Genomic DNA, 14,425 nt, shown 5'->3' with positions numbered 1-14,425 from the left:
GCTGTTGCATTTTAATAAAAGGAAGAAAAAAACGCCTTTTGTACTTTGTTTTCATCGATTTTTTTTGCCCTACTTTCTATCTCTCTCGGGCGATTTGTGCGATGGCGGAATCCGATAAATCACAGGGTGATGCATTGTTTTCCGATGAATCCTATGATGGAGAGTGAAATTAAAGGTGAAATTATGGTGGGTGAGAGGTATTTCATCCGGAACCCTAGAATTTGTGATCTTCAACGGGAAAAATGACTTCAACTCCGTCTGCCGGTCGTGAGCTCTCGAATCCGCCGTCCGACGGCTTTTCCAATCTCCGATTTTCCATAACAGTAACTCCTCGTTTCTTCATGGGATAAGGTCCCTTTCTTTGGTTTTTACTGATTTAATTGAAGTCTCTTCTTCTTCTAAAGCTTTTTTTTGTTGTTCTGTTGTTGTGTGTTTGCTGCAATTAAGCGTGTGAGATTGTATGATGTGAGCACCAATTCGTTGAAAGGGGAGTTCTTACATGGCGGAGCAGTGCTCGATTGCTGTCCGACGGTGCTCTCTCTTATCTCTACTCCCTGCTTTTTTGTGTGGTTTAGGCTTTGTAGTTTGAAATGAGGTTTTTGTGGTGATGAAGAACAATATTATCCAAGTTAGCCAGTTTTGAAGCGAGATTCTTTTGTGAATTTGGATTTCTTTAGTCCTAAACATTTAATCTTACAGTACTGAAATAAAATGTCTATACAGTTTGCAAGCTAATCTCAGTGTTGTGAAGAGACTGGTTGGTATAAGAATGTTTCCACTCAGGCTAATAAAATGTCTACTCTTCACTTGGTCCTCCGTCTCTGTGGTGGTTTCTAAATCTCGTCTCTCTTATGGTTTAAGAAGTTCATGTCTCGTTTGTTTTAAAACTTTGGTGGTTTGTGTTTTTGGGGCCTTGTAAAGCTCATGAGAAATAATTGATGAACTATGTTTCCATTCTTATCTCCTCTGTTCTTTTTAATGACAAATCGAACTTCTTCTCTACTGGAATTATATCCTACTTGTCTCTTTATCATCGTTGGTTTTTACATGATCTGTGCTTGTTTTGTTTAATAAGTCTGAAATGTGGCTCGACTCTGTTTCCGTGTTGGCCTTGGTAGATGTAGCGAAATTGTTTAGCATTTAGCGTTGTTACTTAATACCTACACTCGTTTATCTTCTTGAGGGTATGTGAGTTAACAAGAACATTAAAAATGCTTGTGAAGTGCCCCACGCTTTAGAAGAAACGTTCATAGCAATTTAAAAGCCATGTCCCAGCAAAAACAAGGGACATTAAACAATGGCATAACACATAAAATAAGTGAAAATAGTTTATATGGTTTGAAAAAAAAAAATTGTCAAAAATCGGGAATATGATGGGCATTTGAAATCGCATTCGTGATCATGATATGCATCAATAATTGAAAGCTGATTTGGTTGAGCATATATGACAAAAATTTCGCAACAATCAAGAGTACAACTAATCGTTATTCCGGTTTTGTTTTTGCAAATATTTTTTTAAATGTTTGAAAATAATGTATGTTTAATATTTTTATGAATTGCAATAATTATTGTTTTATAAAACAAAAAATTTTATAAATTTTTTTTTCTAAGACCACCATTATCCATGGGCTCTTAGCCAAATCTTAAGGTAAGATTTGTGAAGAAAAAGCTTAAATATAAACCTAAAAGCTCTTATATAAGAGCTCTTTCTTCACAAATCTTAGCTTAAGATTTGGCTAAGATTCATCTAAGAGTCCATGGATAAGGGTGCTCTAAGAGAACCCCACTAGAGAACCTACCATTGGACACAGAAAAATTAAAAAAAAAAAACAAAAGTTCTCATCAAACATTTTCTTAAAATTTATAATAAAAAATTTGAGAGAGCTCATAGAGAGAACTCCCCCATTGGAGATGCTCTTAGTAGAATCAAAACAGCGTGTTGTGTTATACAATATTATTTGTCGTTATCTCTATAATATAAGAAAAATTAAACTCAAGACGTATAGGTCTATAGGATATAAGAAAGAACATCACAATTTCTTAGAAGCTAGGAAATGAAATACCCAATTTGTCACAATTAAATTTCAAAAAAATAAAAAAAACATTAAAGCATAGATATGTTTTGTATAGTGTGGATTAGTTGAAGAAAGAATTTAAGGGAGGTGGAAATTGATTCCGAAGAAAATTAAAACGGCATATAATACAGTATAGAAGATAAATTAGGATGTTCTATAACATGGCTTTTCAGGTAACAATATCTTATTTTTTGGAGAAAACGTAATGAGAGACGGCACAAACCGCATGAACCAGCCAAAAATCTCACCTTATTCGCATCATCGAAAAATTGATCCATAATAGAGTGGTTTCTCTTTGTTATCAGGATTGCGTTTTCTCGGCCTTCTCCAACGCTTGTTTTGTGCTCAAGGGTTCAGTTAAAATGACATTCCATCTTCAATTTTTTATATTCTTTGACTTCTCCAAAATACTTCAATCTTTATTACATAACAAATATGTATAATTTTGGATAATCGTCTATGTATGTATTAAACCTAAAGGTTCGGTTGTTGGTTAAACATGAGTTTTTCTTTTGCATTAAATGCCTAATTAGTCTTCTTGCATTGTAGAAGTCCTATAATGTCTTTGTGTGTCTTTGGTGTTATATAAAATTGAGTTAGATTTCTAATGGTGGCGATTTCGTGCAAATTTGAGCTGTTGTTTAAGAGTTATGGCCAGTTTAATGGAAACATATCAACCTGACGTGTAACACAAGTTTATCTAGAAACTTCTCTTAAAGGCCAGCAGATGTAGCGGCATAGTGCAGCGGGATAAACACACTGCTGGAAACCTTCTCGTGAACTTTGTAGTGAATCTTGTTGTAAGTTATTCACTATATATACTAGTGGATTGTTTTTGTTTTTGTTTTTTTTTTTTTTTAATTTGATTTTGACAATTAGTCAATTTTTGAAAGTTTTATTAGCTTCTCAATCTAGCCATTTTTTACATGCATATCTCATTGAATTTGACTTTGATTTTGACATGTAAATAAGCTATAATGTTCATTACAAGGAATTCAATGACTCCAATATCCCGTCATTCCGAAGACTGATTTCATGGACAAAGTCGCCGGGAAATTGGTCGAAAGCACCTTGTCCAAATTGAAGTTTTAACAGGCACATGAAGACGCTTGTGCGCATAAGCAGACACAGGCTCAGGAGCAGGAGCAGGCGGAGGCGCAGGGGCAGGCACACGAATAGGTACAGGGGCAGGAACACGTAAAGTTGTTCGCAGAGAGTTGGTGTTAAAGTTTGTCACATCAACTTGTCCATCTGGTCCAGCCTTGATAAAAACGCTAACAGATTCATCTATGCCCTTTAGCTTCGTCGACATTGCGATTTTGTTAAATTCTCCTCCCTTCACTTCTAGTCGATCAACTCTCTTCACCTCAACCGAAGTAATTCCTAATAACCAAAAAACAGTAACGCTTTGTTTTAAAGACTAAATAGATTAAAATTTCGTAAACAGAATAACCAGCCATAATTCTTTTTTTTTTTTTGGTCAAACCAGCCATAATTCATTCATTTGGTTTAATAATATAACCATAGGTTTGTCGTTTGTGTACCTGAAAACTCCCAGATAACTTTCATAGCATCACGTTTCAGTTTTTCATCAAGAACTTTAAACTTGAATACAACTACCTCCTGCAAAATTGCAGTTCATGGTACAAGTAACAATTTTATTAAATCCAGATATGAACCATTAAATGTTTAATTGCTTAAAAATAATCTGAAAATTTGAAAAAACGAACCTGTATTTTTGGGGTAAAATAACTGTAGACTGTAGTTAAACTCGGAATGCGATATTGCCCCGGTTTTCCCAATGGGTTGATTATGTCAACAGATTTATCTAGCTCATGTAGTTTCCTCCCAATTTCAATCTTATCAAATTTTCCCCTGACCTTTAGTATACCTTTTTCCTTGATGTCTACGAAAGTAACTCCTAATAACAACAAATATTATTGCTTCATTTTTCTAAGCTTCAATAGATGATATTACTTATTGATTTATTTGGTTTCACTAATACAACCATATACCTGAAAACATCCAGACAATTTTCATAGCTTCCCGTTTGATGTTTTCATCAGAAACATCCATCTTGAAATCAACTGTCTCCTCCTGCAAATTAGCAGTTCATTGTATAAGCCATAACTATATTAAAAATCCTACCGTAGATGATATTAAACCATTGAAATTCAATTGCTTAAAACTAATCTAAGAAACTGAAGAAAAAAAGAAAAGGAAAATAAGGTAAACCGGCATTTTTGGATTCTTAAAAAGATTGGAGAGTGAAGGAATATGGTTGTAACTTAGCAGATTAACTCTTTGTTTCCCCGTTTATATATACAATGTTTTGTTTGTAACTAGTGAATATAGTAATGATTAATTAGGTCCAGCCATAGGAAATTATAAAACAAAATAGTCATTTTTTTAACATTGAGACCAATACAAACAGTTTTGAGTCTTTTTGTATAATAAGAAAGGTAGAATGAAAACAAGTTGAATCAAGTTAAGTCTTTCTAAATGAATATTATCAAAAAAAGTTTTTCTAAATAATAGAATGGAAGGTGGCATGGTCTCTTACTTTAGTGGCTTCAACTAATACCGTGTTATAGTAAAATATACGATATTGTTTTTTCGTTAACTCTATAATACAATTAAGAAACTATTAAACTGAAGACGTAAAGAACATACGAAAGAACCTCAAAGTTTCTTCGAAGAACATCAATTCCATATGTGTATTCGGTCCACCCAGCAGACAATAATGGTCTTCAGACATGGACTCTTTCATTTACTAACTCTAAACAAAGATAAAATATTTAGAAGAAGAAAAAAAACATTCATTCTTTTTGGATAAAATATTTTCTCTAAATTTTTGTGAATTTATTTGTACCACATGTATTGATTAACAAATAATTTTTAACTACACAATTTCATCCTTTTGATTATTTAGTTATTCGCCAATGCAACAGTTTCAACTCTATTACTAATACTAGTTGTTGATGAAGATCTAGAAATACATGCTTTGGTGAATCACAAACTCACAATTATTCTCTATGGATTTTCATGAATTTACTAACAATTAACGGTGATGAATATCATGAAAATATAAGTTATGATGATCCTAATGTAACACAAAGTTCAGGGCCGGCGCAGAGGGCAAGCCACCGAAGCCACCGATTAGGGCCTCAAAATTTGAAGGCCTTTTTACCTAAAAATTTGTTAAGTTTTCTTATATACAATAATTTTTGTAGGGCCTTTTAAAAATATTGTTGGCTTTTAGAGACAACTACAACACTCTTTTTAATGGTAAAAATCTAATTTAAAAGAATTTTTTTTATGGCTTTAATTTTGTTTAGGGCACCCAAATTTACCGGGCCGGCACTGACAAAGTTAGTAGCTCTAACGAATCTTCTAAATTATATTTGTATTTATTATTTAAGAAAACCGACAGAAATACAGGGCTTAATGAATTTTATTGTATGTCGCAAAAAATAAAGTCTATTAAGAAGAAGAAACACTTGTGATATAATAATATGACGGCTAAATGATGAGTTCAATTGGTTAGATTATTGACGATATACTATAAACGAATTAGAAGGAATAAGTGTGGTTATCTTGGAACGAAGTTGAATGATAACAATAATCTATCAAACGTTGACTAAATTTTCTGACACTTTGGCCAGGATTAATTTGAGCATCTATCTAGTTGCTAGTGATAAGAATTAAGTGTTGCTTATGAAAAGCGATCAAATGTGACTCTTTTACTTAACATAGAAAATTCAGAAGACAGATTTGTTTATGTTGTTGTCAATTGGATGATCAAAACTTAAGGTTAACAAAATATAGTAGAATGCCAATATGAATATATGCACCACATAGTTATTACATATAACGGACAAACAATTTTTCAGAAAAATGAGATAAAATATTACTAGAATACAATGGTCCATGGAAACCAAACCGATCACGACGACTTCAAATCGATTACTTAAAGAAACCCAAATTCCAACCACGGTAAGATGGTGCTTTCTTCACTTTTGGTTCAGGCTTTTTAACCAGCTTCTGATTTTTCGCTGGTTCTCCATCCGGTCCAACCGCGATAATGTCAACAAATTCATATACCTTCTTAAGTTTCTTCGTCATTTCAAACTTATCAAATTCTCCATTCACCTTTAGTTTACCTTTTTCCTTCACGTCTATCAAAGTAACTCCTAACAACAACAAACATTATTGCTTAAATATTTGTATCAAAGCCTAAATAGATTAAATTACTTATATATAAACATTGATTTGTACATATTATTATACCTGGAAAGTCACATACAACTTTCATAGCTCTCCGTTTGATTCTTTCCTCAAAAACTTCCAGCTTGAATACCACTTTCTCCTGCAAAGATTTGAGTTTGAAGCTTTAGACAGTTTGTTTGTGTATAAGTAGTAACTTTTGTTTTCTGAAAATATAAAGTAACTAAAAGAAAAGACGTACCGGCATTTTCGAAAAATATAGAAAGCTTGATGATTGGAGAGGAATGATATGTAAATGAATACGAATTCAAACTCGTAGTTTTCTCATAAACCTTTGTTTCCCCCCATATATATACACACATATCTTTTGTCTTGAATTTGCGAATATGAAATGATTAAGTCAAGCCATCGAAGGTAGAAACTAAAATAGGTACGCTTAAATCAAGATGAATAAAAACAGTTTTGAGTCTTCCAATATAATAGATTGTTAGAATGTGTGGTTACGCCTCTTTAGTTTAGTACTTTAATTAGTAGCTCCAACTGATACCATGTTATAATTATGCATATACGTGAGATCTTTTTGTCTTTTATTATCTCGTCTATATAAGATGACAAGAGCGATTAAATCAACCTTCTGATCGTATAATAAAGAACTACTCAACCTTGTCAAAGATAGGAATCAAATATCTATTTAGTATATAATTCATGATTTAATCGTCGTGTTGTTAATTGTTATATATGCATGATAAACAATTAGAATGGTTCAATAGAAACTTGAAAGGAGGTGAATAAACTCAAAACTTGAAAGGATTGCCAACAAATTAAACAAAAAAATGTATAGATTATAGAAGATGTGGGTGTTCTATGAATCGATTGAAGCAAACTCTATTTGCAAAAATTAATTTTGGAAAAACTTGTGTTCATCTAGTTTTTTACGTCGTGGGACATACGTACACGTACAATAAATCTATCAAATTATGGTATCTACGGCTGCTACCATGTTTACAAATGTCTTTTGTATTAATAAAATATAGATGTTGTTAATACGTAAGTTTCAGCTTCAGATTATTAATAAACATTAACATATTCATTAATAAGAAAAATTGTGAAAGTATGAGGAGTCACAACGTTCTAAACTCATCTAATTAGAATTTCGATGCTGTACGTCTATTTAATATGGTGATTATATTGGTAATGATGATAATCGAATGTTTTGAACGAGTGTCGAGTGAAATGCCCCATAAGGGCGAGCTGGTTTTTACCTAGTATATATAAGAGCATTTCCATCAGTCAGACACTCTATTGAGTGTCTAACAAATAAAATAATATTAATTTTTTATTATTTAATTGTTTATTTAAACCAATCAGAAGAAGACAACTATAAAAATGGATGTCTCAGAGTTTCTCAAATGAGAAACAGTGTCTGTCCTCTCTCCTCATTTTTAAATTTTTTATTCTGTTTTATTGGCTCATACACTCCCAATCCCAATGGAGATGCTCTAAACCTAACTAAACCATCTTGAATTCTCATCGACAAATCCCAAACCAAAATAAATCACGCCACCACTTGGAAAGAGAAACGCGCTAACATTAAAGACAAAAACCACTTTGTAACTGCTTCCCGGCATTACTAGTTATTGGGCTTCCTCTCGCTTTTTCCGATTTGGCCCACTAGCCAAAAAACCCAGATTTGAGATTCATATTACAAAAACTACTAAACGAAAATAGATTGGACATATTGATGTTTCATAATGGGCTAAATAATACCCATTTGCCCATCAGTTCAAACTTTAAAGGATCCACAATCCATAAAATTTGGACAATTAGAAAAAACTTTACCTAACCCAAAGATAAAACAATCCGAAATTCAAAAAAAAAAAAAACCGTTTTTGGGTATAAACGGATACAAAACACAAATGGAAATTTATATTAAAAAGTTCCAAATACGTGGCACGTTATATTAGGTGACAAGGCTATTTTGCCGACCTCAAAAACGATCACAAGAATCGTTTCTTTCATCGAGTAACACAAAATACACACATAAAATTAAAAACTATAGCTTATAAATAAATTTATATATATAATAAATCTCTGCCGTCTTCTTTCTCATAAGCCACATTTTCCTCTCCTTTCTCTTCTACACAGCTTTTTAAACCAACAGAGCAAATAAACCAAAATTCCTCAAAATTCTCCTTATGGTGTCTAGAAATCCGAATCTTTCCGACGGATATTTTTTGGATCCGACGGGTATGAATGTTCCAGGTCTTGGACCTTCCTTTACCGCCGCCGTTTCTTCTTCACCGACGACTTCTTCTACCGCCGTGACTGTGACGGATGCGACGGCGATGGTTTCTTCTTCAGAGGAGGATTTAAGTAAGAAGATTAGAAAGCCTTATACTATTACTAAGTCTAGAGAGAGCTGGACTGAGCCTGAGCATGATAAATTCCTTGAAGCTCTTCAATTGTGAGTTTTAAATCATTTTGAGCTTTGACATTTCTCGCTAATGGCTATTTATTCTCTTTGGGATTTTAGCTATTTTGAGATTCGATTTGGGGAGAATTAGCTTCAATTTTGGTTAATTAGGGTTTAATTTGGATAATGTGCAAATTATGTTTCGATAGATTCTGAATTGTGCTGTGTTGAACCATTGGAATTAGATTGCTCTTTGGAGATAGAATTGGAATTGAGAGTTGGATTAGGGCAGATGGATTTGTCTATGTTTTCTCATTTTATTGAATTAGGCGTCTGATAAGCATTGAGAAGACCAAGATGTCGAAAAATGAGTGTGAATGTCTTGAAATTGTGTTCAATGAGATGCTTTTTTTGCTTTCTTGTAACAGTCTATGAACAATGGTAAGGGAGTAATTGAAGTACTAAGGTTGATATATAGTGGGAAAGGTCTTGGAGTAGTTCTAGTAGAGGCTATGATTGTACTGTTCATTGTTAATTCCGTTGTGTATTGTAATGCGTACAATCTTAGGTTAGGATTAGATATCTCCTATATTCAGGTTTCTGGTGGTTGATCTGATATCTCTTGTGCTTGTGTTTTATCATTTTAGGTTTGATAGAGACTGGAAGAAGATTGAAGCTTTTATTGGGTCAAAGACAGTGATTCAGGTACAGTAAAAAGAAGAAATGTCTTCTGAGTTACTTTGTTTTTCGCCTACTCTAGTTGTTTAATTCTGTCATTTTTCTTTTGGGCCCTCAGTGTTACTTTGGATTGAGGTTGTTTCTTCTCATTTGATATCTCCACAAAGTTTTCTTTTAAAACAACTTTATTGTCTGAAAATGATATTAGGAGCAAGAGCGTCACATGCTTTTGTCACTGATCACCATAAGAGTTTATGAAGTGTTACTTGTAGATATTTTTGCATTAGACAAGTGAGCTTGTTGAGCTCTATTATGCCTTCTTATAACAACTTTATTGTCTGAACCTGTTTTGAGCTATTAGGAGCAAGAGTGTCAAATGCTTTTATCGCGGATCACCATGGGATGAAATGAAGTGTCATCTGTAGATATATTTTGCATTAGATAAGTGAGCTTGTTGAGCTCTATTATGCCTTCTTATATGTACTCCTTTGGTACCGCAGATACGAAGTCATGCTCAGAAGTATTTTCTTAAGGTACAAAAGAGTGGGACGGGTGAACATCTCCCTCCCCCTCGACCTAAAAGGAAAGCTGCTCATCCATATCCTCAGAAGGCTCACAAGAATGGTACGTTATAACTACTGCAAAAAAATTATTTGAAGTTGTATTGTTGTTTACTTACTGAAAAACTATATTGATGCATTTCTATGGCAATGTACAGTGCAACCTCAAGTACCAGGATCATTCAAGTCAACATCTGAACCAAATGACCCAAGTTTTATGTTTAGGCCCGAGTCTTCTTCAATGCTGATGACTTCTCCAACCACTGTTGCCGATCCATGGACAAATAATGCGCAAACAATTAGCTTCACACCCCTCCCAAAAGGTTCTATTCTAATTTACAAGCATTATGCAATTACTATTACTCTCTTAATATATTCTCCTATTCAAATTTTACTTAATGAAAAATATTGTTGTTCCACTTTCTGATGGAAACAGCAGGAGCAGGAGCTAATAACAATTGTTCTAGTAGTTCTGAAAATACGCCAAGACCACAATCCAACAGGGACGCAAGTGACCAGGGAAATGTTGGCCATTCATTACGAGGTAAGCATCGTTACATCGTCTTCTATTTATCTTTTTGTTTGTAACATATTTACCATTTTTTACTAGACAGTTCCTCCTTTTTTTTCAGTTTTACCGGACTTTGCCCAAGTATACGGCTTCATTGGAAGTGTTTTTGACCCATATGCAAGTAATCATCTACAAAAGCTAAAGAAGATGGACCCCATAGATGTTGAAACAGTACGTTTCGTGTCTCTTCAGTTTTACATCAATCTTAATTGAAACCACGTCGGTCCAACGGAACAAATGGTTAAAACTAATTATTTTTTCCTTTGTTTGCCTCCACCAAACAGGTGTTACTATTGATGAGAAATCTATCCATCAACTTGTCTAGTCCTGACTTTGAGGATCATGCAAGTATTTTACTCCACAAACTCCTAGTCAATCTTAACTTGAAACCCTGTATCATAACTAACCTCAAGACACTTATTGATTTCAAAAACAACAGAGACGGCTTCTTTCGTCTTATGATATCGGATCTGAGACAGCAACTGATCGTGATGGAGTGAATAAACCTTAAACAAAGACCCACCTGAAATCTCTACATGAAGTTTAATAGAAGAGGAGAATTGTGAAAAGTGTCTCAGATGAGCCAACAACCAGATGGCTATTGAATAGAGATTCTGTTGTGAGTTTTTGTTTGTAGTTTGTACATATGAAGAAGATGAAGCTGAGATCGAGAGGGTTTAGATATTATTGTTAATGGTATAAATATACGTCTTTTGGGTTAAGGATGGTACATGTACAGTGTATTACTATCATAAGTTAAATACCATTCCTTCTCTCAAATTTGTTTTTAGCTTTTGTTAAAGCATCAGCATGTATCAGTCTCTTTGATGGGAGACAAATCTCTTAATTGAGTTGTCTTTGCTTTTGTTTTCATTCGTTAATAGAGGAAGAAATAAGGTGAATTTGTAGACCAATATGGATATGCATCCATGGAAAATCATTCTTTTTGAACAAAAGGCTTTTAATGGACTAATATATAATTTAATTTGACCATATATAATTACATATCTTAAGACTTACACCAAAGTCCAATTATTTTTTTAGAATATAAAAACATAATTAAACATCATTATTTGCCCAACAAGAAAGAAAAAAATAAACATCATTATTAGATATGATAAAAAAAATAATGTGGAGGGTATTCTGAGTGATCAAGAATTTCAACAGATTTCAAGATCTTCTTCAATTTCTGCAGTAATTTGTCTTGATCAATATTTTCTCCCCTTACAGCAAATACGTTTGGCATGATACCACAACATGGAGCATCAACTCCTAACAATAAAAAGATGACAATCATTCACACTATTCAAAATTCGTAAGTCTAAGTAATATTAATCGCATTTATAATAATCGATTTATATACAACAAATGGTTTAATTTGGTTGAATATAATCGTTAGGTGTGTGTAGGTGTACCTGGAAAACAAGCCGCAAGTTTGAATCCTTTACGCCATTGTTTTTCGGGACATTCTGCATACTTGAATACAATTGTCATCGACTGCAAACAATGAAATAAAACTAGAGCTTTAGTGAATTTATGATATAATCACATAAAAAGTAAAAGATTTTGTTCATAGGTTTACTAAGAAAAATAACAACAGGTTCAATAGGAAACATAACGAACCATTTTTTGAAAAACTCAAAAGTTTGGAAGGGGAAGAGAAGAAGATGATGGACTAGACTCTGATTACAAACTGGCTTCCTCATCAACCTCTATATATATTACTGAAAAAAATGGATTTTTTTTTGGAAATAATCTATTAAAGTACATTTATCTCTTAATTTCACAATCTGTTCTGATATTTGTCACAATTTCTCATAACATATCTTTGACACAAAAATACATTTATCATTTTTTTTTTTAACAACACAAAAATACATTTATCTCTCAAAAGATTTTTTGTTTTAATATAGAGCAAAGAAATTAATAAACTGGAAATTATTTTAACAAGATGATTATGTAAAAAAAAAAATCTAATGTAGTAATTTATTTTATAGTAAACACATTTGCAGAAAAATTATTAATTGATCTGATAAAAATATCAAAAGTATATAAACCACATATAAATACACGACGCATGGAAGGATTGTAAGTACTGAGTAATAAATATTAAAATATAATTATCATCAAATAAATTTTGATAATAATATTAATTAACCTGATAAAAATATCACAACTAAATAATGTGTCTCTTAATTCAATTTGCAAGACACAGAATAAGTTTTTTTCATTTTGAGTTTATTTCTCAGTCTCCTCCCTCTTATGATACTGCCCAAAATGAAGGCCCATTATAGGCCCAAAACAAAGCATATAAAATCATCGTCTTCTCTGATCCTGTGAAAACCCTAGTTTTTGCTCTCTCGAAGTTCCGTCTCTGCACGAGCAAGATCTCCTACCGATACAATGGTACACACAAGCTCTGCTCTTTGATCTATTTATCTATCCCCATCATATTCTCCGGTGTGTTAGAATGTTGTTCCGTTGAATTTTAACCATTTTCTTCTTCCTTCTTTCTCTCAGATTATCTCAGAGGCTAACCGCAAAGAAATCTGCAAGTACCTTTTCAAAGGTTCGTTCTACGTTAAACTTTTCTTAGATCTCTGTTTTCTTCAGCTTCTGTGAGCGAATCGATTCATTTTTTAGGGTGATGCCGATGAACATTGTGGTTTTGGAACTAGTTTAGGTTAACTAGTTATGGTAGCAATTATGATGTTTGCCTTAGAAGATGAGCATTGTGTTGATTATCATTTTATCTCTGGGTTTTGCAGAAGGAGTTTGCTTTGCTAAGAAAGATTTCAATCTTGCTAAGCATCCGTTGATCGATGTCCCGAACCTGCAAGTGATTAAGCTGATGCAGAGTTTCAAATCCAAGGAGTATGTTAGGGAGACATTTGCGTGGATGCATTACTATTGGTTTTTGACCAATGAAGGAATTGAGTTCTTGAGAACTTATCTTAATCTTCCATCTGATGTTGTTCCTGCTACTTTGAAGAAGTCAGCTAAGCCTGCTGGTCGTTCATTTGGTGGTCCACCTGGTGATCGCTCAAGGTGATTAACTCTTTGCTTAACTCATTTCATGTCTGGCAAAAACTTTGTTTATTTTATTTGATGAGATGGTTTGGGGTTTCTTGGTACTTCAGGGGACCTCGTCATGAAGGAGGAGACCGTCCCAGGTATGCTGACCGTGATGCGTACCGTGGAGGTCCTCGTGGTGGTGGTGAGTTTGGGGGTGAAAAGGGTGGAGCTCCAGCAGATTACCAGCCATCTTTCCAAGTAAATTCTCACTGACCATGCCTTTTATTTACTTCTGTCTCACAAACTTCATAAAATGTGCTACGCTTGTAGTCTTTAGCATAGAGCTCCTGAACCTGATCAACCATTAACCTTTAGTCTCTCTTTATCATTTTAGTTACAAGGAACATATATCTTTTACTTAAGCAGTGAATTTGTTTCAAAGTCTTTAGTTATATATTACTTATGATTATATTTACCTGCCCTCTCTTTGTTTGGTTGCCGTTGTTCTAACTTTCCATCGTGTTTTGTATCTTGTTTAACAGGGAAGTGGCCGTGGTTTTGGCCGTGGTGCTGGTGGTTACAGCGCGGCTGCACCATCTGGTTCAGGTTTGCCTTGAAAGGAAATGTCTTTAGTTGACAGTAAGACCATGGACATGGAGGAGTTGTTTCAGCTTTAAGTTTTACTTACACTTCAAATTCCGGGATCTTTCATAATCTATCTGAGTTTAGTTTTGTTGTTGAAGCAAACATCCAATTTTAAGTTATGTTTTCCTCCCATCTTTTCTCTCCTATTTGAGCTTGCAAAAAAAAATGATTACCTCATTGGACAAATCAAACCAGCTTTAAACGATTACAAGTTGATTTTGTGAAAATATTAACTTTTCGA

At 33.6% G+C, this 14,425-nt stretch overlaps 5 protein-coding genes and 1 long non-coding RNA gene across 9 annotated transcripts; 3 read left to right on the top strand and 3 right to left on the bottom strand.

The window, feature by feature from the left end:
* Nucleotides 1–58: 58 nt before the first annotated feature.
* LOC9300265 lies at nucleotides 59–1,099 on the top strand. Its single transcript, XR_002329658.1, has 2 exons — nucleotides 59–351; nucleotides 448–1,099. It is a non-coding gene; the product is annotated as an uncharacterized LOC9300265 (long non-coding RNA).
* Nucleotides 1,100–2,950: 1,851 nt separating this feature from the next.
* On the bottom strand, nucleotides 2,951–4,416 carry LOC9300264. The gene is made up of 5 exons (XM_002864142.2): nucleotides 4,311–4,416; nucleotides 4,091–4,172; nucleotides 3,806–3,996; nucleotides 3,620–3,698; nucleotides 2,951–3,458 (listed from the first exon to the last, which is right to left on the bottom strand). The coding sequence occupies exons 1-5, from the start codon at nucleotides 4,314–4,316 to the stop codon at nucleotides 3,109–3,111; spliced, it is 708 nt and encodes a 235-aa protein (XP_002864188.1). The 5' UTR covers nucleotides 4,317–4,416; the 3' UTR covers nucleotides 2,951–3,108.
* Nucleotides 4,417–5,875: 1,459 nt separating this feature from the next.
* On the bottom strand, nucleotides 5,876–6,785 carry LOC9302001 (heavy metal-associated isoprenylated plant protein 10). The gene is made up of 3 exons (XM_002864141.2): nucleotides 6,544–6,785; nucleotides 6,366–6,444; nucleotides 5,876–6,268 (listed from the first exon to the last, which is right to left on the bottom strand). Exons 1-3 carry the CDS (start codon nucleotides 6,547–6,549, stop codon nucleotides 6,042–6,044), a joined length of 312 nt encoding a protein of 103 aa, XP_002864187.1. The 5' UTR covers nucleotides 6,550–6,785; the 3' UTR covers nucleotides 5,876–6,041.
* Nucleotides 6,786–8,282: 1,497 nt separating this feature from the next.
* Nucleotides 8,283–11,426, top strand: LOC9302000 (protein REVEILLE 6). 4 transcript variants are annotated; one of them, XM_021014527.1, is made up of 9 exons: nucleotides 8,675–8,766; nucleotides 9,144–9,283; nucleotides 9,363–9,420; nucleotides 9,894–10,017; nucleotides 10,112–10,276; nucleotides 10,390–10,497; nucleotides 10,586–10,695; nucleotides 10,809–10,868; nucleotides 10,964–11,304. In XM_021014527.1, the coding sequence occupies exons 2-9, from the start codon at nucleotides 9,147–9,149 to the stop codon at nucleotides 11,033–11,035; spliced, it is 834 nt and encodes a 277-aa protein (XP_020870186.1). In that variant the 5' UTR covers nucleotides 8,675–8,766; nucleotides 9,144–9,146; the 3' UTR covers nucleotides 11,036–11,304. The 4 variants fall into 4 exon arrangements, with proteins under 4 accessions (XP_002865926.1, XP_020870175.1, XP_020870170.1 ...); XM_002865880.2 differs by lacking the exon at nucleotides 9,144–9,283 and having other exon boundaries at nucleotides 8,283–8,766; nucleotides 10,964–11,426; XM_021014516.1 differs by lacking the exon at nucleotides 9,144–9,283 and having other exon boundaries at nucleotides 8,396–8,766; nucleotides 10,809–10,872.
* An 82-nt stretch (nucleotides 11,427–11,508) lies between these two features.
* Nucleotides 11,509–12,332, bottom strand: LOC110225259. Its single transcript, XM_021014548.1, has 3 exons — nucleotides 12,148–12,332; nucleotides 11,940–12,021; nucleotides 11,509–11,796 (listed from the first exon to the last, which is right to left on the bottom strand). Exons 1-3 carry the CDS (start codon nucleotides 12,148–12,150, stop codon nucleotides 11,633–11,635), a joined length of 249 nt encoding a protein of 82 aa, XP_020870207.1. The 5' UTR covers nucleotides 12,151–12,332; the 3' UTR covers nucleotides 11,509–11,632.
* A 492-nt stretch (nucleotides 12,333–12,824) lies between these two features.
* Nucleotides 12,825–14,403, top strand: LOC9300263 (40S ribosomal protein S10-3). Its single transcript, XM_021023460.1, has 5 exons — nucleotides 12,825–12,930; nucleotides 13,045–13,093; nucleotides 13,293–13,572; nucleotides 13,665–13,797; nucleotides 14,082–14,403. Exons 1-5 carry the CDS (start codon nucleotides 12,928–12,930, stop codon nucleotides 14,154–14,156), a joined length of 540 nt encoding a protein of 179 aa, XP_020879119.1. The 5' UTR covers nucleotides 12,825–12,927; the 3' UTR covers nucleotides 14,157–14,403.
* Nucleotides 14,404–14,425: the final 22 nt, after the last annotated feature.

This window comes from Arabidopsis lyrata, assembly GCF_000004255.2.
Source record: "Arabidopsis lyrata subsp. lyrata unplaced genomic scaffold ARALYscaffold_8, whole genome shotgun sequence".
NCBI classification, from domain to species: Eukaryota; Viridiplantae; Streptophyta; class Magnoliopsida; order Brassicales; family Brassicaceae; genus Arabidopsis; species Arabidopsis lyrata.
This window is presented reverse-complemented; position numbering and strand designations above follow the sequence as displayed.

Bases quoted from the DNA above. Each gene is read 5' to 3' on its own strand.
- LOC9300264 (XM_002864142.2), bottom strand. The intron at 3,699-3,805 runs GTTCGTTTTTTC...GCAATTTTGCAG, and splicing joins ATTTTACCCCAAAAATACAG to GAGGTAGTTGTATTCAAGTT. The intron at 3,459-3,619 runs GTACACAAACGA...TTTGGTTATTAG, and splicing joins AGTTATCTGGGAGTTTTCAG to GAATTACTTCGGTTGAGGTG.
- LOC9302001 (XM_002864141.2), bottom strand. The intron at 6,269-6,365 runs GTATAATAATAT...TGTTGTTGTTAG, and splicing joins AGTTGTATGTGACTTTCCAG to GAGTTACTTTGATAGACGTG.
- LOC9302000 (XM_002865880.2), top strand. From the start codon at position 8,498: ATGGTGTCTAGAAATCCGAATCTTTCCGACGGATATTTTTTGGATCCG. The intron at 10,018-10,111 runs GTACGTTATAAC...GGCAATGTACAG, and splicing joins TCAGAAGGCTCACAAGAATG to TGCAACCTCAAGTACCAGGA. The intron at 10,696-10,808 runs GTACGTTTCGTG...TCCACCAAACAG, and splicing joins ACCCCATAGATGTTGAAACA to GTGTTACTATTGATGAGAAA.
- LOC110225259 (XM_021014548.1), bottom strand. The intron at 11,797-11,939 runs GTACACCTACAC...TTTTATTGTTAG, and splicing joins ACTTGCGGCTTGTTTTCCAG to GAGTTGATGCTCCATGTTGT.
- LOC9300263 (XM_021023460.1), top strand. The intron at 13,094-13,292 runs GTTCGTTCTACG...TGGGTTTTGCAG, and splicing joins CTGCAAGTACCTTTTCAAAG to AAGGAGTTTGCTTTGCTAAG. The intron at 13,573-13,664 runs GTGATTAACTCT...TTGGTACTTCAG, and splicing joins CCACCTGGTGATCGCTCAAG to GGGACCTCGTCATGAAGGAG.